This window comes from Ursus maritimus, unplaced genomic scaffold (genome assembly GCF_017311325.1).
Source record: "Ursus maritimus isolate PB19 unplaced genomic scaffold, ASM1731132v1 scaffold_6, whole genome shotgun sequence".
NCBI classification, from domain to species: Eukaryota; Metazoa; Chordata; class Mammalia; order Carnivora; family Ursidae; genus Ursus; species Ursus maritimus.
Genome location: NW_024426774.1, coordinates 79,168,432 through 79,192,968, shown reverse-complemented (window position 1 = coordinate 79,192,968; position 24,537 = coordinate 79,168,432). Strand labels below are relative to the sequence as shown.

The following is a 24,537-nucleotide window of genomic DNA, read 5'->3' as shown; positions in this document are numbered from 1 at the left end:
GATAAAGTGGAGTTAGCATCTGTCGGTTCAAGGTCTTTTACTTGGGGCTCAGCTCACTAAAACGCAGTTCCTTTCCTTTTTCCTATTTTAATAATTCCACAGTGACACCTGCTGGGGAGAAAGAACCGCTCAGCCCCAGGTCTCCCCACAGGAGAGCTCCGTGGGGCTGTGGAGGGCGCTGTGCTGCTGTGGAGCAATGGGATGCTGGTTCTCCCCGCCTGCCCTTCTCTGCAGACCTGGTTGTGTCCCACATGAGAGCGCAGGTCTTCCAAGATTAATACCCAGATTCTGGTTTCCCTCCAGCTGTGCTGGAGCTCTAGCCAGGTCCCCAAGCACCAAGGCCGCCAAGGGACTGGCAAGTGAAGGGGACATTCTACATTCTATTCTAGCTTCTTTTCCTGCCTCTGCTTGTAGCCCTGAGTTTCTCCCCAGCACCAGGCCCTCAACACCACTGTTTGTTTCTCCGTGGATCTCCGTGATACTGTTACTTAATAACAAAGCAAAATTGAAAAAAAGTCCCCTGGCATAACTGAGGAGACGCCTTCCCCAGAAAGTGCCAAAATGTTTTAGAAATAGAGGCAGACAACAGAATCGTCACGTATTTCGCTAGGCAGGATAGTAATTTATGTAATGTATTTTTAACTGTGAGAAGTGATGGGGGAAACCACTTAAATATAATGTGAATTGAAGATTTGTCAGTTATGTAGTTCATGCGGTGGCAGATCTGGAAAATGTTATAAAAATTGAAGGATTACCAACAGAGAATGCCTAAAATCGGAGCTCCTATTTGAGTTCTGACTCCCCCTATCGCTGGGAATTTTCTGCTTTCTGGGAATATTTTGCTTTCTGTGAAAGGAATTGCAGTTATATGCTGTCTGTCAAATGTTCTTTTTTTAAATCGCCTTTCTTCATTCTCGTTTTTGTCCCTCCGCTCTCTGTCTCGGCCTGTCTGTGATGTTGAGATGGCCTGACGCTAACTCAGTGCCCTGCCATCTCCGTGCCCCAACGTCACTGATCTGACCCTCACACACTCTCATATTTACTTTGGGTCCTGCCCTGTTGTAGGTGGGTGGGCCCTTTGGAACACAATGGGGCATTCATCCCAATCTGGACCCTCTGCACAGAAGGGTTAATTGGAATAGTCTTTCATTTCTCCTCGAAATATGTGCCCTATGTATTGAGGCCACAACGACCAGCAAATACAGCCATCTTAAACTGGGGTGAGCTCACACTTCGGCACGCCCCTCCTTCCGAAGTTATGCAAAGATACACCTCTGTCGCATGGCACTCCCTTTCTCCTCTGCCCCCCACCTTGAGATATGCTCAAAAAGGCCCTTTGGAAAGTTCTTGGCTTTTCAACAGACTTCTTTATAGATGAAATGAGCCCTCTAGTGGCGATTTTTCAAGTTACAGCCTCTCTTTTCAGGACTTTGAGCATGCTGGTTCAGAACGTTTCTTCTTTCTTCTAAAGAAGCACCAGACCCAGGTCTCAGGATGAACTGATGCAAATCTTACTCCTTGTTACTGCTTTCCCCCCAACACAACTCTACACTCCCCTCCCCAGTTTGTGCATCCCTGAGAATCTTTCTTTTGTCTATTACAATCTGGGCAGTTCTCGGTCCTCGACTGGCTGCCAGATCAGTCTCACTCAAGCTTGCTAAATTGTGGCCATGAGGACCCTCCGTCCCGTGCTCCCGTTGTAGAATTGCTGGCTTCAGAAGTTTTGTGCTGAGAATAATAGTGCCCCACGGGCCGTCCGTCAGTGGACTAATGAACACCTGTCTCTGAGCAGAAATGTATTCAGACATGGGCCTCCTCACAGAGGATGTGAGTCACAGTTTGGCCACAAGCTATAGCTACATTACATTTGAGTTTCGTAGTGTTCCGATATTTCAAAAAGTCATATAGTCTGCTATGTCGGTCACATCTAACACCCACGGTTCTGCCTTTATGGTGGTCCAAACGAACTGCAAAGACACATCTTGACTGTTTAGGACAGGGTGCTAGCGAGTGGTGAAGCCCTCCATGATGGGTACGATGTGGAGTTGCTAAACGCAGAGAAATCAGAAATCAGCGCTAACTCCCATGTGCGCTGCAGTGGTTGTAAATTGCTCTGTCTCCTTCCAGTCTAAGTGTTTAAATCAACAGAGAAAATCCACACAGCCTTTTAAACAGCTTTGATGTTCTCTTGAAATCCTAATCAGTCAGAAAATGGTATGTATTTAGCACCCGCTGTTTACGCCCTATGAATCAAACACAGTGTCAAGAGCAAAAAGAAGACTATCTTAGTGACCAAAGTATTCATGGTCAAGTGAGAAAGAGAGCAAAGCAAACAGATGAACACAGACTGAGAACCCGCTTACCAGAAACATAAAAACACAAGCATAATTAGTACTGGTTACTCGATATTGTATGGGGTATTACCAATCATGAATGTCTGGGATGCCTGGGTGGCTCAGTCGGTTAAGTGTCTGCCTTCAGCTCAGGTCATGATCCCAGGGTCCTGGGATTGAGTCCCACATCAGGCTCCCTGCTCAGTAAGTCTGCTTCTCCCTCTGCCTGGTTCTCTCTCTCTCTTTCTGACAAATAAATAAATAAAATCTTTTTAAAAAAAAACTCATAATGAATGCCTGTTGTACTACCTTCGAGAAAAGAGTGGGTCCTTACCAACTCTTGATTTTTCTCTCCCCTCCGTTGTTCACATCCACCATGCATCTCAAACTCATCCTCTCACCACCCTTCCTCTGCCCACAGTTGGTTGAGGTCTTACAGTCTCGCCACCTGAACAGCTGCTAGACCTCCACGGGCTGGGATCCTTTACAGTCACGTTGCCCAGGTCCGATCATCCATTTTCCACAAAGCCCTGGAACAGCTTCTAAAATGTTCATCTGCTTCATCCCTGCTTTAAATGTCATCGCTGACTTCCTGGTGACCTCTACCACAGTTTCCAAAGAATCTTCAGGATGTTGTTTCCTTGAGATGTTACTACTGACAAACGAGAAGGGGTTATCTCCTTGGGGAATGGCAAACGTGCACTGTGGATTACCAAGCAGGGCAGAGGGGACAGTACATGGGAGTTTCTACCCTAGAGTCCTCTGAAAAGCCTTCCCTTCATTCGCCTGCGGCTAAATGAAGCCCTCCCACCTTTGCACATCCTTAACCAGTCAGACATACTTACCACATGGCATAACACTAATGTAGTTATGCACTTTTATACCTTGTTAAATAGGAGCCCTTGAAAGAAAGACTCAGGTCCAATCACGGTTGTGATCCACTGCACCAGGCAGTGGAACTAAGGGGGAAAAAATGACACCTTTCTTGAATCAAGAAAGTTAAACCCTAAGTTCACACTGTAGCTGTCAAAAGTGATAACTGAGCTTCATGGTCTTTTGTTTTGAAACTTAAGACCTACAAAACCTAAATCATACAGGTGAAATGTAAACACAATGCAGTGTGTTGAGGCGGAATTGGATAATTAGGTTTTTCGAGTCAAAGGGAAGACGACTTGGTGAATTTGTAAAAGGTGACTTGAAAATATTAATCAGTATTTCATATTAACATTAATTTCAGCCAACAAGCCCATGAAATTCTACTAGGAATTTCTACCTACTGAAATATAAAGAACTGGAACAATGAGTAATTTTACTCTGATAAAATGAAAGTGTAGGTTAAGATAGAGGACTGTCTCCTACTTTATACAGATTGGGTACAAAAGTGAGAGAGAGGCTAACACTGGGGACAGGGTCAGCTTTATGGGCAAGTGACAGAAGTAGTCAGACCTGGCCCCACACTGGGACCCATGCTTGGATTGGTGCTCTGCTCTTGAAATTCTTAATAATTTTTCAACAAGGAGCTGCTCTTTTCATTTTGGCCTGGGCCCCACAGACTATATAGCCAATCCTGAGTGAGGAGCTCTCAGAAGCCACCTGTTGCCTCCTTCAACTGGCAACTTCCCTTGAAGTCCCCTACCCAGAGAGACGATAATCAGCCTGCATCCTTGGGTTTAGAAAGAACGAGCGTGCAGCTACAACCAAATCCACGGGAGACACGAGTACCATCAGCCCCTCATCTGCTGCTCAGTCAAGAGTGAGGCTACCCCAGCTGCTCTGCCACAGCTCATCATGGGTCTTTTGCTTCGGCCCCCGCCACAGCCTTAGAAACCACATTCCACAGAGGGTAGTGGTGGTCCATCAAGGTAGCATTGAGTCCAGCAAAGCCATCTCTCGGTATTACTACAGAAAAAAAGAATTCTGCAAGGCCCATACTGGCCGTTCAGTGATAAGAGTCCTCATATTTTCGGGGCGCCTGGGTGGCACAGTGGTTAAGCGTCTGCCTTTGGCTCAGGGCGTGATCCTGGCGTTATGGGATCGAGCCCCACATCAGGCTCCTCCGCTATGAGCCTGCTTCTTCCTCTCCCACTCCCCTTGCTTGTGTTCCCTCTCTCGCTGGCTGTCTCTATCTCTGTCGAATAAATAAAATCTTTAAAAAACAAAAAAAAGAGTCCTCATATTTTCAAGAGCAGAATCTCCACCCTATTCACAGCAACAAATCATGCCCCATCTAGAAGTTAGTCAATGCTAGACTATTTGCATTTTTCTGTTCTCTAATTCCACTTAAGAGCAAATCATTTCTCTTACTTGTCTTAATGAGCAACTTTATAATTCTTGACATTTTTGGAATTACAACCCTCTAAATTGAAAAAAAAAATCCACAAACTTCACCTTCTTATGCCAAACATTTGTTTTTAAAACTGAATTGGGTTGGAACTAATGTTTTAAGAATTCTCTATTTCGTATGAAAAAATTAGAAACACCACAGGGTATCATAGAACTGGGAATGGAAACTACCTACGAAGACAATTAACAGTGGAGGGAGGTATCGCAATAACACAGAGCTCTCATCTGTGGCTGGCGTTCATGCACGGGGTAGGCAACATATTTCAACGAGATAGCAAGGCGATGCTAGGTTTATGTGTTGCACTCACGAGAGGTCCTCTGTCTTTAATCTGAGCATGAAATTAAGTACATTTATAACAAGCACTGGATCTAAGAAGCTTGGAATAGCCATCATCCATCAGGATTCCTCAGTATAAAGCCAAAGACTGCACACCTTCTATCAGAGGCCGAACCTGACATGATTGACAGCTGGGTTGTGTGTGGTACGGAGGACAAGGCTGGTAGAGATGGGGTTCTCTTCCTATGTCTTATTCTAAACAGCCACGACTTCCAAGCGAGTCATTTCCCAGATCTGGAACGAAGGTCCTCCTCTGTAAAAGGAGGGGGTGAACATGCAGACCAGCGCTGTCGCAGGAACACAGTCTCATATTGTGAGGGAGTGCCTCTGAACCCTTGGCTTTGTCCTTGCTATTTATGGGACCTTAGGCAAAGTTACATAACCTCTCTCAACTTCCCTTTACCTCTCTGTAAAATAGAAAGACAAAACCATAGCACTTATCTCATCAGACTTTTATAAAGATTAAATGAGATCAGTATAGTGCTTAGCCCAGTGTCTGACACATATTAAGCACACAACAACTTTTAGCATAAAGAGATACTACTACACGTGTATCAGAATGGCCCACATCCAGAAAACTGACAACACCAAATGCTGGGGAGGATTGGAGCAACAGGAACTCTCGCTCATTGCTGGTGGCACAGCAAAGCGGAAAACACTACAGCCACTGTGGAAGACAGCTGCAACAGTTTGGAGAAGTTTCTTACAAAACTGAACACTCTCTTACCATATGATCCAGCAATCGTGCTCCTTGGTATTTACCCAAAGGAGCTGAACACTTACGTCCTCGCACAAACCTGTACCTGGATGTTTATAGCAGCTTTATTCGTAATTGCCAAAACTTGGACCCAACAAAGATGTCCTTCAGTAGGTGAATGGATAAAACAAACAAACACACACACCAACTGTGGTACACCCACATAATAGAATAATATTCCGTGCTAAAAAGAAACAAACTATCAAGTCGTGAGAAGAAATGGAGGAACATCACATGCATATGATTAAGCGAAACAGCCAATCTGAAAAGGCTGCGTGTTGTATGGTTCCCACAATATGACATTCTGCTTTAGTTTTTTAAAGATTCATATATTTACTTGAGAGAGAAAGAGAGAGAGAGCGTGGAAGAGCAGGGGTAGGGGCAGAGGGCAAGGGAGAGAGAGAATCTTCAAGCAGCCTCCCCACTGAGTGCAGAGCCCACCTCGGGGTTCAATCCCATGACTCTGAGATCATGACTTGAGCAGGAATCAAGAGTCGGAGGACACTTAGCGGACTGAGCCACCCAGGCACCCCCCACAATATGACATTCTGGAAAAGGCAAAACTATGGAGACAGTAAAAAGATCAGGAGTTGCCGAGGATAAAGAGGGAAGGAGAAATGCATAGGTGGAGCACAGAAGAATTTTAGGACAGTGAACTGCTTTGTATGATACTGTAGGGTGGATACATACTATATATTTGTCCAAATCCACTGAATGTATAATAGTAAGAGTGAACCTAAATGTAAACCATGGACCCTGGGTGATAATGACATGTCAGTGGAGGTTCATCAACTGCAACAAATGTACCACTCTGGGGGGGGGGCGGGTGCTGATAAGGGAGAGGCTGTGTGTATGTGTGGGGGGTGGGGTGGGAAAACAGGGGGTGTATGGGAAATCTCTGTATCTCCAGCTTAATGCTGCTGTGAACTTAAACTGCTCTAAAAAAATAAAACCTATTAAAAAACTGTTTAGCTGTGGCTATATTTATCAATGATCCTTTCTAACTTCAGATTCTGATGGTATATGTAGCCAATACATATTTGTCGAATGAAGCTAATGTTTACCCAGCATTTGTGTTATTCTGGCCTCTGGTGGTGAATTTGCAGAGATATCATAATTCTCACTATTGCATTTAGCATTTCCATAGCACTCTTCCTGGATTTTGGTTTTTCCTGAGCTGTTATAATTATTGAGCCTTTCCCATCCCCCACCCTCCACAATTGCTTTGTGTGCAGCTGATTACTATTATTATCCTGAATTTCCAAAGAAGGAAACAGGCACAATGGGTCCTTATCTAGGAGGTGTTATTTGGGCATAAATAACACTTCGGTGAAACAGGTGAGGCACAATTTGCATCTTGGCATTAAATTAGAAATAGACCCCAGGAATATTTTATTCCTGAAATAACAACCGCCAAGTGGAAAAGCCAGAGTGATTAACTAATGTTCCTTGGCTTTTATAATAACTTGGTAATACATTCAGAGTTCGAGGCACCTGCTCATAGATTGGACTGCTCTGGACCCCCAGGGCCCCGAGCCTCTTTTGCTGGGTGAACTGAGTGTCAAGGCAGCTCAGTGGACTGCGCTTCGGAGAACCTGGGTCCTCTAACTGTGCACTGTTGTAGCCATATAAAGCGAGTCTTCGACCCTGGGTTGGTTTTTTTTGGGGGGGGGGTTGTTTTTTAATCTGTGGAGTAGTCTGATTTCTCTACCTTCCAGGGCTAAGGAGAAAAAAGATATATGTGGCATATGTGGATAAAAAAGAACTCCCAAGATGGTTCCTGGATCAGTGCTCCTTCCTTTGTCATGTATAAAGCTCATAAATGGAGAAACCTTCAGCCTTAGAGTTGGGGCCTAGGCAAAGTGGGGACAGGAGTTGACTCACAGATGGCTACAAACAGCCACATTACCACCAGAGAAGCATTTAGACCTATATACACCATGATGATCACAAATCACAGGGCGAGAAAATTAAAAATGCATGCCCCATCAAGGATTTGAAGCATTGAACTCTTGCTCAGTGCACATGCATACCGTTCAAACTCCATGTCTACTAAATTATTAACAGAAGGCTAGCTAGGTTCTTTTGCCAACTCAGGCCCTGTTCACAAAACTGGAATAAGTTACATGTCATTGACTTAGCAGACCCCACTTTGATTAAGGTTACCCTCACCAGTAATGGGACAGATTAATATCCTATGTCTCATGGTGCTCTGAGACAGGTACATCATCTCTGCAGTATTCTTTCCCAAAATCCATAGCTCCAATCTGTCAAAACATCAGACAAAACCGAAATGAGAGACACCTGACAAGGTGCTTGACCAGTTCTCTTCAAAAGTCCCAAGGTCATGAAAGACAAGGAAAAGCTGAGGAAAGGTCACAGACTGGAGGAGGCTCAGGAGACAGTGCAACCAAATTCAATGGGGAGTCCTGGCTCAGACCCAGGACAGAAAAAGACTGGCAGAGGGAAGACTGGCAAGATCCAAAAGAGGTGCATAGTTTTAATTAGTGGTATCATACCAAGGTTGACTTCTTAAAAGTTGTACTGTGGTTTCATGAGATATTAACATTGGAGGAAGCAAGGGAGGGTGTGTGTGGGAGTTCTCTATCTTCCCAAATGCTCTGTAAGTTTAAATTTATTTCAGATTAAAACATTTTTTTTTAAAGCATGGTGCTTGATTGTCCAGGCCCTGTGCACAATTCCAGGGAGATGCCCAAGCCAGGACTGGATGTAGTGAGGGAGAGAAATGATAGCTAAGTTGTTTAAATTGATGCTAGGGGACAAAACTAACACTGCTGTTATTTCTACAAAAATTATGCCCATAATTGATTTACACTAGACTGTGAACAAATAACAGAATTAGTGTGATGAGCTCCTACCAGCAACTCTCTGATCCCTAACCCACCATTCGTCCTCCAACCTTCCACCTGCCTGAGAAAGAGGAGCTCCTCTGCGAAATCATCCTGTGTTCCAGTTTGGGTGCCAACCACTGCAAAGGCACCAATCCTTTTCTTCTTACATTGTGCTCATGAAGTATGCCGTTAGGGGCTCAGAATAACAAAGACCGCTGTCATAATTAAGCTCTGGGATGTATTTCAAAGACTCACAGACATTCGAAACGAGAAGGACCCAGCAGGTCATCCAAGCCCGTCTTCCTGCCAGTGCAGGATGGCTGTGTGCAGTTTGGCAGATCTGTTATCAGGCTATACAAATTCTCAACTATTCAAAAAATTACCACATTGTATAAATTATGATAAAAAGTTTACCTTATTCCTGGGTGATTCTTGAGGGTAGGGGGGAAAAAAGTAAGTCATGAGTAGCTCCCTATAAACAATTACTGTTTTATTTAGAAAATACTTTCCAAGGTGAAATTGTGGTTATTTTCTGTTCAGTGCGACAGCCCATGCTTATTGTTATGCAAGAGTAGCCTCACTGCATCTGATAATTCAGAATTTAGCACTGACCCCAGCTGTCCCTCAAATGATATTATAAATGTCGTTTGCAATAGTTCCAACTTCTTCTGGCCTATATTTAAGTGCTGGACTTGAACACATTTGTATATGATCCTGTCTTTGGTTCTGACCTCCTTGTCCCAATGTCTACATTCCTTGAGAATGAATTCTAGAAAGAAACCCTTTAAAGACCTTCTGCACCTCATCAAGTTGGGTGAGGTTTTTCCAATCAGAATCATGAATTGACTGTGATGTACTTTCTGACTTATAAATCCAGTAGAAAAAAGGCAACAATAACTACAATAATAATAAAAGAAGGAAGTATTTTCAATGCATAGAACTTGAAAGATTGAGGAGAATCATTGAAATGGAACTGTTAATTCATAGCCCAGAAATACATCCTCAAAATATGTTTTGATTATGTACAAAGTAGAAACCTGGCAGAATAAAGGATGTAGGCAGATACAGTCCAGTGAAAAATGTGACCACTGTATCCATCAAGACCAGATGTTTGTCTGTCATTCTTCCATGCTGGGCATAGGGAAATCGGGGCATACCAACATGAAGTATGTCAATATTTTCCATTTTTCTTGAGTTTTCTCGCCTTGGTATACACAATTCACGTCTGTATAATACATAAGAAAATGTAGGTATGTGTCCTATGAAATAAAAGGAGCATTGTATCAAAAACTTATGCCTAGTCCTTCTTTACAACCACCATATTGGTGGGCACATCATGTCTGTAAGTCATGGCAGAAACTCATGTTTAGAAGCATATCCAAAGAACCAGAAGTTCTACGTTTGAAACCCTTCTTCACTCTTCTTTTTACATGACTACATGGAAAATGTATGCAGATAGGATCCTGTTAATAAGTCGTTTATGTTCCAAAAATTCATTTGTTGATTGGTTAAAACTCAGAATGCACTTTCCCAAAGCTCCAGTGTTGTAAACAACAGCTTAGTTCCCAGGGAAGCTCACAAAAGATCTTGAACTCATTATCAGAGCTGGTATCCTGACCTTGACCACCTCTATGTACAGAAATGCTTAAAACGTAAGTGTTGAAAGCTCCATTAGTTCACACGCCATTGGGGCTTAATGCCAGCAGTCCAGTGCTTTTGAATCTGGAGTTCCTAGGCTATCGGATACAATTGGTCATTTGTATAAAATGGTTGTCAAAAAATTGATTGTTCATTAAGTCTGAGGATTCTGATGTTGAAAATAATGGGTAGACGATCAGACACATGAAATTAGCAATAGCCGTTAAGACACCTATATCACTAACATACAACGAAGGGAGGGGCAGATTAGAAATCAAATATTCTGTGAGGTATAAACGCTTAGATGCAACTGGGTGAATAGCAAATCCTCAGCTGCTACAGCTTTCTTGATTCCCTCAATGGTAGACAAGCAATATGAACATACTTCCTTCTACCCTTCAACTGTTAGTCTTACGAGTAAAACGGACCTTGACCTACCGGATGAGAAAACTGCCTCTAAGTTTTCCTTTCCTGTTTTGGCTGGCTTTCTGGGTCACCAGAATAGGGACACGCTCAGTCTAGTTGAAGTGGAGGACGGTGTGTTGAAGCAAAATGCATGGTGCAAGAAGGAAAGCCAAGAACAGGACACAGAAGGAGCTAGGCTGCCTGGAACCTGGAGCCTGGAGCAGGAACGCAGGAGGCTCAGAGGCAACAGCAGTAAAAGCCTCTAGATCTCGTGGACACCATCGGGTATTTTTTTTAAAGATTTTATTCATTCATTTGAGAGAGAAAAAAAGCATAAGCAGAAGGAGAGGGAGAAACAGACTCCCCACTGAGCAGGGAGCCCTGGGATGGAGTCCCACATCAGGCTCCCTGCTCAGCATGGAGTCTGCTTCTTCCTCTACCCTTTACCCCCGCTTGTGATCGCGCTCTCTCTCTCTCTCTCTCAAATAAATAAAATCTTAAAACAAAACAAAACAACTGTTCCTGGATCCTCCAGGCTTCTGCCTCCACTTCTTCCAAACACCTTCAGATATGTCCCAGTATAAATTACTGGGAAGGTAACAGTTGGGAGATGAGAGAAAAGAAAGAGGGAGGGGAGAGAAAGAAGAATCCAACTGACCAGCTTTTGCCCTGGGCTACAGGTCATGCGTCCTGAGCAGCTGGATAGGCTCTGGACTGGCTGTCCTTGGGCCAGGAGCCCCACCTTGACACAATTAGCTGTACTGGTCCTGTGGCATAAACCAGGGACCTGCTTCCTAGAAAGTATAACAGAAGCCAGCTCTGTGACATTATTAGCACCTTTTTTATGAAGTGTATTTCAACAAAGTACTCCAAGTAAATAAGAAATTCTTAACCCAGAGATGCTCAGTGTAGGTGAAGGAACTAGCACTCCCTGGTGAAAAACTTCAGGTCCCCCATAACCTCAGCCCTGCACTTCAACTTCTCCTGCTGGGAACTGAAGGAATAACCGGCTCATTAGGATGTACATTAAAAGAGAAAGATAGAATCCCAACTTCTGCTCTGTCCTAACTCTTTAAAGGGATGACTTTTATTTTTCTAAATGACCATAAATGGGCCACAAAATGTTAGTTTAATATAAATATTTACATGCTGCTTCAGTTTCTCCTAAGTGATCAGTAAAAGTGACCTTGCTCCCGGCCCAAATTTCACGACAGCTTGATCCATTCATTCCCTCAGCCATTCAGCCATTGTTATTCTTTACTGAGTACTGTGGACACTTGGTCAGGGAGGAGTTAGCAACACTCCTAACCTTGGTGATCACTCCCAGAATTAACTACCCTGACCTACAGGTCACCTTGAGCCAGAACCAGGAGGGATGTCAGAATCATGACCAGTTTTCCTGATGGCTTTTTATTGCAACGATAATATGTGGCAATCTGAGAAATGAGCTGCCTGCCTTGTTTTTTCCAGCTCTCTCAACGACTATTTATATTTCACAGATAGAAAAAAGAAGTAATGCCTTTCCTAAGATTATGACATGTATCAGCCATGAGGAGAAGCAGTGTTCTCATCCCCCATTTCCCATAAACACTAGCAATTCTATTGTTTTGCTCCACCAAGGATAACTCTATTCCATGCGACCTGAGGCAAATGTGACCCTCCCTGATCATTCCTAGGGTAGGCAATTTGATTTCTCTGGTTAACAGCTGCGCAGAGCCTTATCTCTGAACCAAGTCACATTCCAAAACACTTGCATTTCTCTAATCCTAAAACCACAAGTCACTGTTATCCAGTGTATGTACTAGTCAAATCTTTTTGGAAGTTGCTTGTTTGTCTTTTTTGAATATTACGTGAAATATAAATATTGTATGATAATGAAGGTGAGGCTTGAATCCGCTCTTCTAACACTGAACACTCAGCCGCACTTCCGAATCTTAGCTGAGGCAGCTTAGGCAGGGGCAAAATGGTTTCTTGTCAAGAAACAATCTTCCAAGATCAATGATACGCAAAGTACTTCGGTTCGAAAAGAAGAGAAGGGAAGGGAAGAGAAGGGAAGAGAAGAGAAGAGAAGGGGAGGGGAGGGGAGGGGAGAGGAGAGGAGAGGAGAGGAGAGGAGAGGAGAGGAGAGGAGGAAAGCAAAGAAAAAAGCAGCTCAGGCTGGAGGTCCTTGAAGCTGGGGAATTTTTTGACGTTGTTCACACATGCAATATCTACCCTTGACAGGACATTTCATTCCATTTAGTACTTTTGATTTTCCACGTTTAGAAGCTCTTAGGCAAATGCAGAAGGGAGGAAAAGCTCACATATCTGATGATACGGTGTATCAGACTGACGACCTAACTGAATTTCCCCCGTGGTGCAAGACACCGGTCCAAAAAGAAGTAACACAAAAGAAAGAAGAAAGGATCCTAGAGATCACGCCTTCACATTTAATTTCAGAGAAGAAGACCTGAAGTTGATTTCTGTTTAGATCAGTTGTGTACCAGTTGGAACATGGGTGCCTAGCACTGCAGTGCGGTAATATGATCTGTGCTTTAAATAGCTGCCAAATAGCCATGTGGTGGCTGGCAGCATGCTACGTGTTGCAATGAGAGCGATCTGTTTCAAAGTGAAGCCACATAACAAGGGGACAAGGAAAGCCGATGTGCAGGAGAGCCGTTTTTCATTATCTTGCTGTGTTTTCCTTTTACAGATATTTAAATGTATTCCCTATTTTAAAAGGGCACTAATTCAATTTGGACTTTTTTGGGGGTGGGGGTGGGGGTGGAGATGGGTTGGCCAACCACATATGGAAACCCACCCAAGTGATTTCTGAGCTAACTTCTCTTCTTTGGTGGTCTGTTTTCTCTAAAGGGAACATAATATTACAACTGTCACCCCTTCCCCCAAGTTTTTCTGGCTCTCCTCACACTCCTGGGAAATCTTATATAAGGAGAGGCCGTGAGATGGAAGATGTTCATAAAATGAATATATAGGAATGGGGGGAGGGGTCCTGGAAAAATTCTATCCATTGACATTTGAAAAGTGAAGTTAAGTAGTCCTGGATCAGAAATTAGAGAAACACGGTAACTCAAAACTATAATAACACAACAATAGCAAGAGTAGATAACATTTATTAAGCACCTACTCTGTGTCAGGCACTGTTCTAAACACCTTGCACAAACATCTTACTGTCCTTACTTTGTGGATACGGAGACTGAGGCATAGAGAAGTCTGTAATTGCTCAAGATTGTGCTGCTCGTAGTGGAACTCAGATTCCAACCCTGGCCATCTTTCTCTGTCTCTCCAGAGCCCTCTTGCTTTCCTGGAAGTCTTCCATCCCTGCTACCCTAATTGGCGTTGAGTGGGAACTCTGTTAAAAGTCAGCTGCAGACTGGATATCATACTAGGGGTTTTGCCCAATTTTGTTGTTTGGAGAAAAGTAAAGAAGCTAAGTAACTTGCTGGAGGGTACACAGATAGGTTTTAGACTCAGAATTCCACTGTCTGTCTCCTGTCACATAGCTGGGTGTTTTCTCCAACACTGCGAGTGATAGCTTTCAATAATAAAACCAGGAAACCATTTCAGCAAGGCAGTATCTGCTTTCCACACAGCGGTCCTTCTATTTTGCCCCCAGAGTGGCATAAGCCATTAAAGTGTCTTAGGACTCCTGTTGCCTCATACCAGATTCTAGGTCACTGAGGTCATTGAGCATGTCACAGGGACCCTGACATACTCTAACCATCCCACTTAATGCTTGAAGCCCAAAGACTACATCAAAGTGAGTGGTCAGTGGAGGACTGTAAAATAGCTCACTTTGTGCAGTTTGGTTTTTCAAATCATGCAACTAATCGAGCACATACCTATTCAAAGAAATCTTTCTGTTGTTATTCAAATATGTTCAAAAACACTCTCAGACTGCTATTAGGGACAAGCCAATTGGTATTATAGAAAGAACAGGGAGATTCAAACACCTAAAAACACATCTCCAACCCCTCCTAGTTGTGGAGTGTTGGGCAAGTTACATACCCTTTCTGTTTCCGTTCCTTCAACTTCCCAGTGGAATGACATCACAGACAATGTACAAAAAGCTACTGGCACAGAGGAAGCGCTCAAAAATCAGAGTAGTCTTCTTGGTTAATCCTGTCTTGATTTTCATTCCGTGGAAATTTAGAGAGCACTCTATATTTTCTTAATACAATTTTTAATTGTCCACAATTATGTAATTCATGATAACCCAGGTGGATGGTCCCTACTATTCCTCCTTTCTAAACTATGTCCACATAGACAATAGCAAAGTGACTCCAAAAACAGACTGGGTTGGCATGCTTTTAAGCTGCACTGGCTTGGCTGTAATTGAAAGTGTGTAGTAATCTTTGAAATATTTAAAGACACAAACATGTTTAAGATACAGTATTAAGTAAAAAACTAAGTTTGAAAAACTTTATTCTGTATGACCCTCTTCTGGCTACCTATTATAACTATATATACCACTTGACTCTAGTGGTGGAATTATGGGTGAATTTGTGTCTTTCTTTCTGCTTATTTATACTTTTTGAATTATCTAATGAATATGTATTGCTTTTGTAAAGGAAAACAGCTTGGAGAATTACAAGATTTCTTTAATGACTTTTTTTTTCTGTCCTATTGTGTCTGTGAATAGGCAGTAACAGACCTTGGAAACTGTATTTTTCTGAAAGCTTGATAGGTAGTGAAATTGTAGGCTTTGGGGTTCACCGTTTATGATTAAGACAACATTATAAAACAACCAGATTAATTTGGAAAATCTTGTTATCTATAAAAAATAATGTGGACAAAGTGTTGGAAATCATGATCTATGTTGATAATACTATTGATCAATCAAAAACAATATCTTTTAGCGTAAGATGTAGCCCCTCTTGGTGGGCGCCTGAGATGTTTTACTGTTTGTGCCAGTGGTCAGTCAGGCCAATTACTAAAGAGTAGAAACTCTTCTATACTCACCTTAAAAAATTAACTCCTCTAATTTTACTGCCGATGAATCAGAAACACAAGAATTTCTTAGAATCCAAACAGAGTCGATTTTTAAAATCTTTATTCTGATCAATTTATCAACCTTCCTAAACATACTATACTTTTCCTTTATATCTTAGGGTCTTTTCCCAGATCAGAAATGGACAACCTAAAACAAATAATCCAGAATCCAGATCCAGGGTTCTAATGCAATATCCAATATGTGTGTTGATTATTCTTAAAACGGGATGCCGAGGATTCCCATCATGCCAGTGGACAGCTTTCTGACAGTCACCGGGATTCTTCTAGATTGGAATAAATCTAAGGCCATCAGATATTAACAAGAAATCTCCTTCTCAAATACTTATCTAGGGAAGCAAGTCAGGGAGCATCTAACTTCACTAGTGTGATGGAATCTTCTGGATAGGCAGCAACATCCTGACATACTGATTCTGCTGTCATTTTCTATTCCTACTCAAAATATTAACAGATCTATCTTTCAACTGTGTTGACTCCCTGAGGTCTTATGCATATGCTTGGCTGATAAGCAATGAAGAGTATTACATTTGACCTATACAGGTGATTTGCTCAACTTTCCATAACCCTGATGCCTAACGTTGGAACTAGTACATGGTAAACGTACAACAGGATTTTTGTTTGTGTTTGTGGGGGTTTTTTGGCCAAGTTCAATATAGTGAGTGCGTTCTTCATCCTGGGTGTCTTCAAATACATGACCTCCTTTAAGGGCAGGCCGGTACACTGGATTTCCACACATACATTGACATGTCTCATCACCCCACTCTCGCCACGGTTCTTTCCCACATCATCGCCCTCTCCTCTGGACAGAATGATTTGCAAAATAGTCAAACTGGCTCTCATTTTCCCAGGTCTTAAGAATTCTTTCTCCAGAACTCATACTCCCTTCTCCCCAAGTCCATGGACCTTTGTTCTTCTTAAAGCTAGTCTTCTAGAAGCTGCCCAGTATGTGTTCTGCTGATCTTTCATCAGCTCCCCACACCAATCAGATCCAGCTTCTGTCCCCACCACTATGCCAAGACTTCTGTCATCATTGTCACAAAAAACCTCCAAGCTTCCATAGCCAGAAGTCCCCTTTCTGTCCCTGTCTCAGCCATCTTCTCAGCAGTGTTGGTAAAGTTCAAAACTCAGTCTCTTCTCAAAACATTCTCCCCCCTGGTATTTCCCCACCACATTTCCTATCAATGCTTCCATGTCTCTTTCTGGCCTCTCTTCAGGCTCCACCTTCTCTTCACCCTATAAATGTTGGATTCTCCAGTGCAAAGAGTTTTCTCTCCCTAGCCATCCTCCCTCGTTGTCTCATCTTTCCCATGGCTTTAAATGTGGTGACTCCCAAATGTGAGTCTCCAGCTCGGATTGCTCCTCTGAGCTCCTGACTGCCATGTACTAGTATTTCAACCTGGATATTTCACAGACACATCAAACATTACATCGTCAAAATGGACCACGAATTCCATTCCTTTCTCCCTCACACCTGTTCCCCCCTGACTTTTCTATTCCAGACTTCTCCATCTACCCATTGGCTTAGGCTAGAAATCTGAGAGTGATTTCAGACCTGTCCCTCTCCTCATCCCATATCCGATCCACCAGCAAGTTCTTTCAATGTTCTGCTTCAAAATATAACAGCCACAAGGGGCCTGAATGATGAGGCCTTTCTCCTCCAACTTCATCATGGAACTCTCCCCTTCAATGTCCAACCACACAAGCCACCTTGCTGTTCTTAGAACACATCAAGGTCTTTCCACGCTCGGATCTTCTGCACTAGTCCTCCTCCCTGAAAACTTCTCAGGCCACCATTCACCCCTTCCTATCTTTTATGCATCGGAATCCTCAGTGTTCTCTCCAATTGAGAATTCTCTCCTTACAACAATTCTCTCCCTGACTACAATCGTGGTTTTATGTCATTATGTCCTATGTATTTTTCCTCACAGGACTTAACACAATTTATAAATCATAGTGGGGTTTTTGTTGTTCATTTGCTTGTTGTCTATATTGTTTCCTTGAATCCTAGCTTGAAGAATGAAAATACCACGTCTGTCTTGTTTAGTAATATATACCCAGTATGTAGCACCGTTTGTGACACGTAGTACGCACACAATTACTATTTGCTGAGTAAACTAGTAAATATTTTAGATGAATATACTGAGCCAAAGTAAGGTGGAATAACTTGTCAGATTATAAGTTTAAAACCAGGATTGGATTGCAGATCTTCAGATGTGGATTTAAAACTCTTCCCACCACACCAAAGGATCCTCCCTATAAGTGACCCAAATAAGGAGCTCATGAGGCATCCAGCTGGCTTCACCTTCTGCAGGAGGATTCGAAAAATGTATTAACAAAGGCATGCTGCTTTAGAAAAGAATTCTTTTATCTGGCAAAACTTATTACTGTTAAGTAAATATTAATTAACAACTAGATATCAGTTGTTAGAAGATGTTCAAAGACAGGGTCATTGCCATTAGGCATGTATAGGGTCAGACACAACCAATCCACGTGCATCATCACATATGCCCTGGATCCAAGGAAGAGGGGCTCTGATAGCGTTCACTGAGTCTTCGCTGTATTGCTCACTCACCACTGGGATAGGCTTGCAATAGCATAAAGATAAAATATGCCCGCCCCTTCAGCAAGCCTTAAGAGCTCAGAAATTCAGAGACAGACAGATATTGCAATATGCACATATAACATAAATTTAGGCATTTGTTATATATAAACGTATATACAATATATACAAAATATTTTTATAAACGCACATGTATTATATATATATATATATGTGTGTGTGTGTATGCATATTCAGTCCTGTCTATTGACAAATATATATGTATTGTTATCCAAATCCATATATACACATGCATAAGGGCCACACACATACACAAATATAAACATACATAGGTATGTGGGTATATGTTTACAACACACACAGAGGCTAATCCAACTTTCTGTTTGACATTTCTCCAAGCATTTACATATGCCTAAAAATTCTTGAGGAAAAAAATTGTATTTTGGGAGAGCAAAGACAATATATCAATACTGCATATAGCGTCTATATATGCCACACCAAAATATGAAGCGACAAGCATTATTCTTTATATAACGCTCTTTTTAAAGCTATATTGCTCAAATACCTATTTGTTTAGCTAGTTTTCAATGACAATCCAATCTGTAAGCATTGGTAAATTTTTTAACAGTGGCAGTCTCTGTTTAGAATAAATGGAAAAAGAAATGCTAAGAAAAATAAAACCAATTGCCACATAAAGGGGGAACTATTTACATTTTTAGTGAATTATGTCACAATAACTCCTGGCCTCCCAGAAGAATGGGAATATTAAAATTTTTGCGGTCTGTACACTTACTTTATCCCAGTGAGCCTTCCCTCCCCTAAATTATCTACATAATACTCAGCGTCAGTACAGGATGCCAATTACTCCCACCACACTTATTTCATAAAGCCAATTTAGACTATCCTTTGTCATTTGTATAAACCAGAAAAATCATCACTTGAATTCAAAATCATTCTAATTTATTTGCTTATAGATGCCTTACAAATAGAACAGATAGACATACCATAGGATTCTCTATATCCAAAGGCATATCATTTTATAAAGTTCAACCAGCCACTTGCCCCTTCAATTGTTCACCATCACAGCAACACACTAGTGGGAAACAAGACCCTTCAGAAGCCAGAGTGGGACTCAGTACTCTTCCACTGTCATTTCAGACTTATTCTCTCCAATACTTCCCACCCCTATGGACTGGTCCAGGTTGATCTTAATGTTCCTGGAGACAGAGGTCCTAGCACTTGCCTCAGAAACTTTAAGCTCTACTTGGATGTCTGTTCTTTCTTTCCTCTTACCCTGATAACCAGGTGAAATGTTCCTGTGCTTGCTTTATGCTCATTATAATACATATGCTGTTTAATACCTCCCCACCCTCTTTGGCTTTTAACATCTAATATACCATCTTCCTTTTCGTTGGAATTTCTGTACCTATACTTGGTTATCACTGAGGAAATGTCTCTATGTATTTGATGCTTTCAGACAATCAACAAAAATGTAGTTTCTAAAAAAAAAAAATGTAGTTTCTATTTCATCTCTGCTGTATAAGCCCCCTCATTCCTGGTGGCATCCCACCAAAATCAAACTGGGGACTCATCCCCTTCCTATATTTCTTTCCATATAACCCCAGCACCGTGGGTCTACCCTCCTGAAGATGTATGCACAGCTTATTTTTACCAGCATCCCCTATCTGTCTAATCGTTGATGACATTCTAAGCCTCTGTGTAAGCCTAATTTCGTTTCTTTCATGAAAATATAAGTCAAATTATGTGTTGAACTGAATTGACCATCATCAATTGAGTAAACAGATAAAGTAGTACTCGGGGACATAAGCTCTATTACTGTCCCCCAAAACTGATTTTTTAATTTTTTTTATCTCAATTATATTGATTTCTGTCATTCACTTTATCTCTTTCTATCCAAATTTATAATTCTGCATAGACACACACACACACACACACACACACACGTATGTGTTGATGATAGACACATAGGTAAGAACCAAATACTGACGCCTCATCCATCATATGCCTTTATAAGTGGATTTAATATTCAAATTCAATAATACATTTCATACATTAGTCATAAAAGTGGCTAAATGGCCAGTAACAGCATACTAGTAGTATTTTTTTTAAGTCCTACCCTCAACCCCTAAATTGAACACCATCATTCAGTTTCTCTGTACGGTTTTTCCAGTTAGTCTCGGTGCATATGCTACTTGCTGCCCAACTGACTGAACCCCTAACAAATACAATATGGAAAGATCACAGCTTTCCCCAAAGTCCAAGGGCATGACTCACCGCCCTCCTACTTCACTCTTTCCAGAATGTCACCAAAAAGATATCTTATTTGTTACATTGAAACTTTATGATACAAAATCAACACTCTCAAAAAAGGTTTTAACACAGTGTTTGGAAGCTTCTGAAAATTAGACAATACACCGAACAGAGATACACATACTATCCCAAATCAGACATAAGGCTGTTACAAGAATATACTGCATATTTCTGCTATTTTCAAGTATATTACTTATTGACACAGCACACACAACTCACCTTCCTTCTTTCCACGGATTGCTGGTAAGTAGATCGGGAAATGCATCTGAATTAATGTGATTGATGCATTACAACTATGAAATACTTCCAAAGTATGTATCTGTGTAAAAGTGTCACACACATCAGATATTCAGCCAATTGCCTTATGATAAATATATGGTAGCCGCATAAGTGTATTAGAAAATGAGGATAACCATCTGAAATTTATAAATATTCAAACCTTTACTGAAAGCAGCTTGTATGTGAAATTTAAATGACATATAATACATCAGAAAAAAGGCTCCATTCCAAAGTTCTACAAAAAGGAATTGTATTTACAGATGACATGAACTAACCAAATACATCTAGCATCGTCTGGAAAACGTAATGGCATGCTGTAACTTAATATCACAGTAAATATGCATAACAGAACCCATAATTATTTTTCTAATAATCAAGCCAAAAGCAAAGAAGTAAATGGGGCAATATAAAAATGAAAACAGAAAAAGACAAAGGCGAGTACCACAAAAAATGTTTATAACTCTGATGGCTTGAGAAACCAGTTAAACCCCTGAAGCTTTGTTTTTTTGTCTTATATTTTTGTGTTTTGTTTTTATCACATGCTAGTCCTATCTGTCCCTAAACACTAAAATGCCCTCATGATTCTGCAGATACCTCAGAGCATGGCTATTCCTCCAGAAATCCCTCCCACTGGAACAGGTTAATGGAAAGTACAGATGTGTAGAGAAGACAGCAATCTCTCCATCAGGGGAACAGCTGAATGGAAAGCAACTGCCCCTCTATACCCCAGCACCTTCTAGGTGGTCACTCTTAATTTGCCTCTTAGTCCTGCCTTAGGTATTCACAACAGCTGCAGAGTAAAACGCTGTGCCCAGAACAAAGCTCACATACCACGCGGGTTCTCTGTTCCCTCACCAACACCAAACTGCTCCTCAGTGGAGGTTTCCAAAATGCAAATGCAACGTGGGCTTCTCAGATGGATTTGATTTCAATCAAAATTAGTGCCAAACATCTTTGATATGCAAAATGTCTGCATGTCTACACTAGCCAGTAAGAAAGAATTATCCACCAACCAGCACCAAGTTTTTTTACAAGAGGTTAAAAGAACTAGCATTCAGTAAATGTTAAAATACCTGTTGTAAAGATGAAGAAACCGAGAGACAATAATTAAGGGAATCAAATGATCAGAAGAACTACAACCCATAAAACCTTGGGAAAAGCTAATATTTCATAGTCTTTAATAAAGCAAGGCTATTATCATTTCATATGGAAATATTTTGAAAGGTTATAGCTAGTGCATATTAAAAGCACATTTCATCAATAAATTTTCACATGCTGAACATATTAGCATATAATTTTAAAGAGGAATTTTTAAATACCAAACAGAACTAAGTACTAAGCTAAGGTGCCTGGTTTTTACATATTTTCAACCATATTACATATTACAATTAATCCACTGAGCTCCTAAAAATACAATCTGTATTATATGTACTTTGGTGTACAGATTTGCCACTTTGAAACATAGTTTTCGGTTTATGTAAGCATGCACAATTAAGGGAACACAATTAGGTGACCAAACTCCTGTTGGTAAGAGAGTGGAATAAGCACGCGTCCTCAGTCTGGTTGTGGCCCATTTGAACTGATGGGTTTGCCTGGCTCTTGCCATAAGCACACTGCTATCTATTTTTAAGTCATAAATAATTGGCTTACGGGAGTCAGTAATGTGTATGTGGACATACATGTGTGTATGTGGAGAAGAAATGGAGTAAGTTCTCTGACAACACTTGTTGTCCATTCTTAATTATTCTCCAAAGATTATTTTTTAAATAGCAGCAGAAGTGAATGCCGAGAAGGAAGCTTTAAATCAAAGCTTCAGTGGCCCTGGGGGTGGTGTTACGCCATTATCAGGCCTTTGTAACCTGCGTGAGCTCTAACAGGTGCAATGAGAGGGAGGCCCATGTTACCTGCTCCTTAGAGAACTAGGCTCTTGATAGCACCTACAGAGGATGGAAACGTGGATGTCTGGAAAGATTCTAGGACTTTCCTATCAGAAGAAATCACAAGCAAAATGTAAAAGCAAAATCCAAATACCAACTAAAAAGCTCATCAACTAATCCTACGCTGGGATCACCAAAACAAAATGAAAAAAAAAATGCTCCATTTTAAAACCTCTCAAGAAAACGCTGGTGGCAACGGTTTGATTAGTGATGTATCTGTATATGCCGCCCGATAACTAGAAACAGCAATCCAGCTAGCAAAGAAAAAAATATCCCTGCCGGGGCCAGGAAAAATGACCAGCCATACAGAACAGAAGGGGTGAACTCCAAGCAGTCTCTCATTTTCATGTTTTTGTAGCCTTCCATGTCAGCCACTGCCTGGACCCAGATGACATACAGCATCACCACCAGGGAAAACAGGATGCCTGAGAAGGACAAAACAAAAGACCTTTAGTCTTTATGAAGATGTTTTCCCAAGAACACTAACCAATCACTTGCCTGATGATACGTCTCTAAAAATACCATTCTAGCCAAATCACCTACTTTGTGTCATACCCTTTATTATGTGTTTTATATGCACACTGCTTATCTATAATTTTCAAAGCATTGAGATGAGAGCTATGGCAACATAAGAACAATGGCAACAGCTGACATGCATTTATTGAGTACTTACTGTATGCCAGGCTCTGTATTAGATGTTTATGAACATAAGAGTCAAAGACCCTGACTAGTGGAATTTCTCCTAACATTTCCCACCTGTACTATATGCCTGGTTTGGGGAGAGCACTGTATACATTATTTATTTCAATATGTATAATGAATTGATAAAATGGGTACCATTGACCTTCGGTTTTAAGTATGTGCAAACACAACTAGTAGTTTTTAGAGCTGATTTTCAGCTCAGGCCTTTCCAACTATTATTATGTTATTATAACACAGCTAACTAGTACTGCGGGTAATTTTGTCAATGAAAACAGAAGTCAATGTAAGCATCAGACAACAGAGATGAAAGCACTGAACTAATGTAAAAGAATACACGTGATTCTTTCAAATTGAAATATGGATGCTGAAGACTGATTATAGCATCAAGGCAACATTGCCTGGAAAGAATGAGGAAAAAATTAATGAAAAAATTCTGTGAAATGTAAAACCATAGGTTTAAGAGCAGGAGCCTTATCAGACAAGAGAAAGGAACGGAAGAAGAATGGGGGGATGCAGGGAGGGAGCAGTACGACAGAAGAGCTTCACGAATGCTAAAATTTGAGAATAGTGCAAAGCATATACTCTTCCACATAGTTGTCACTGAAATAACAGAAGGGAGCAGCACCACCGTGCTGAGCTGCAAACCCAGGCGAGTCAGCTAAGCTGACAGACACTGGTGAGTGACAGGGCCCACACAAACCATGCAGCCGGAGGGATTCAAATTTGCCCCTGAGCAAAATATACTTGAGGTCATTTTCTAGTTGTCCGGAAGTTCAATCCAAACATGTCAAGGACCTATTATAGTCTTTGAATTAATGAATGAAACCATCAGGCATAAAATCTCCATATTCTAATTGCGAGTCAGTCTGAAAGGTAAACATAACCCTGTGACTAGGAGCAGAGATGGAGGCACATTGGCAGGACAGGGTAGCTTTCAAGAGCCTAGTCATTAATCACTCTTCTGCAGTTAATTGTGCTCCTACAGTATTTAGGATATCCTCTCTCCTGGGCCGTCCACTGCGTAAAGAATCCTGAGAAGTACACACAAAAGAA

General features: G+C 41.4%; 1 protein-coding gene across 4 annotated transcripts in view; it reads right to left on the bottom strand.

Moving 5' to 3' along the window:
* The window catches only part of TMEM182 (transmembrane protein 182), a 226,186-nt gene that overhangs the window by 150,906 nt on the left and 50,743 nt on the right, over positions 1–24,537 (bottom strand). Inside the window, exon 5 of one of the 4 annotated variants that reach the window (XM_008699096.2) lies at positions 20,259–23,207. The exons of the other annotated variants lie outside the window; for them this stretch is intronic. Within the exon in view, the coding sequence (XP_008697318.2) occupies positions 22,987–23,207 (221 nt within the window). The 3' untranslated portion in view covers positions 20,259–22,986. Of the gene's footprint in view, positions 1–20,258; positions 23,208–24,537 lie in introns of those variants that run through there. 4 annotated transcript variants of the gene reach the window in all.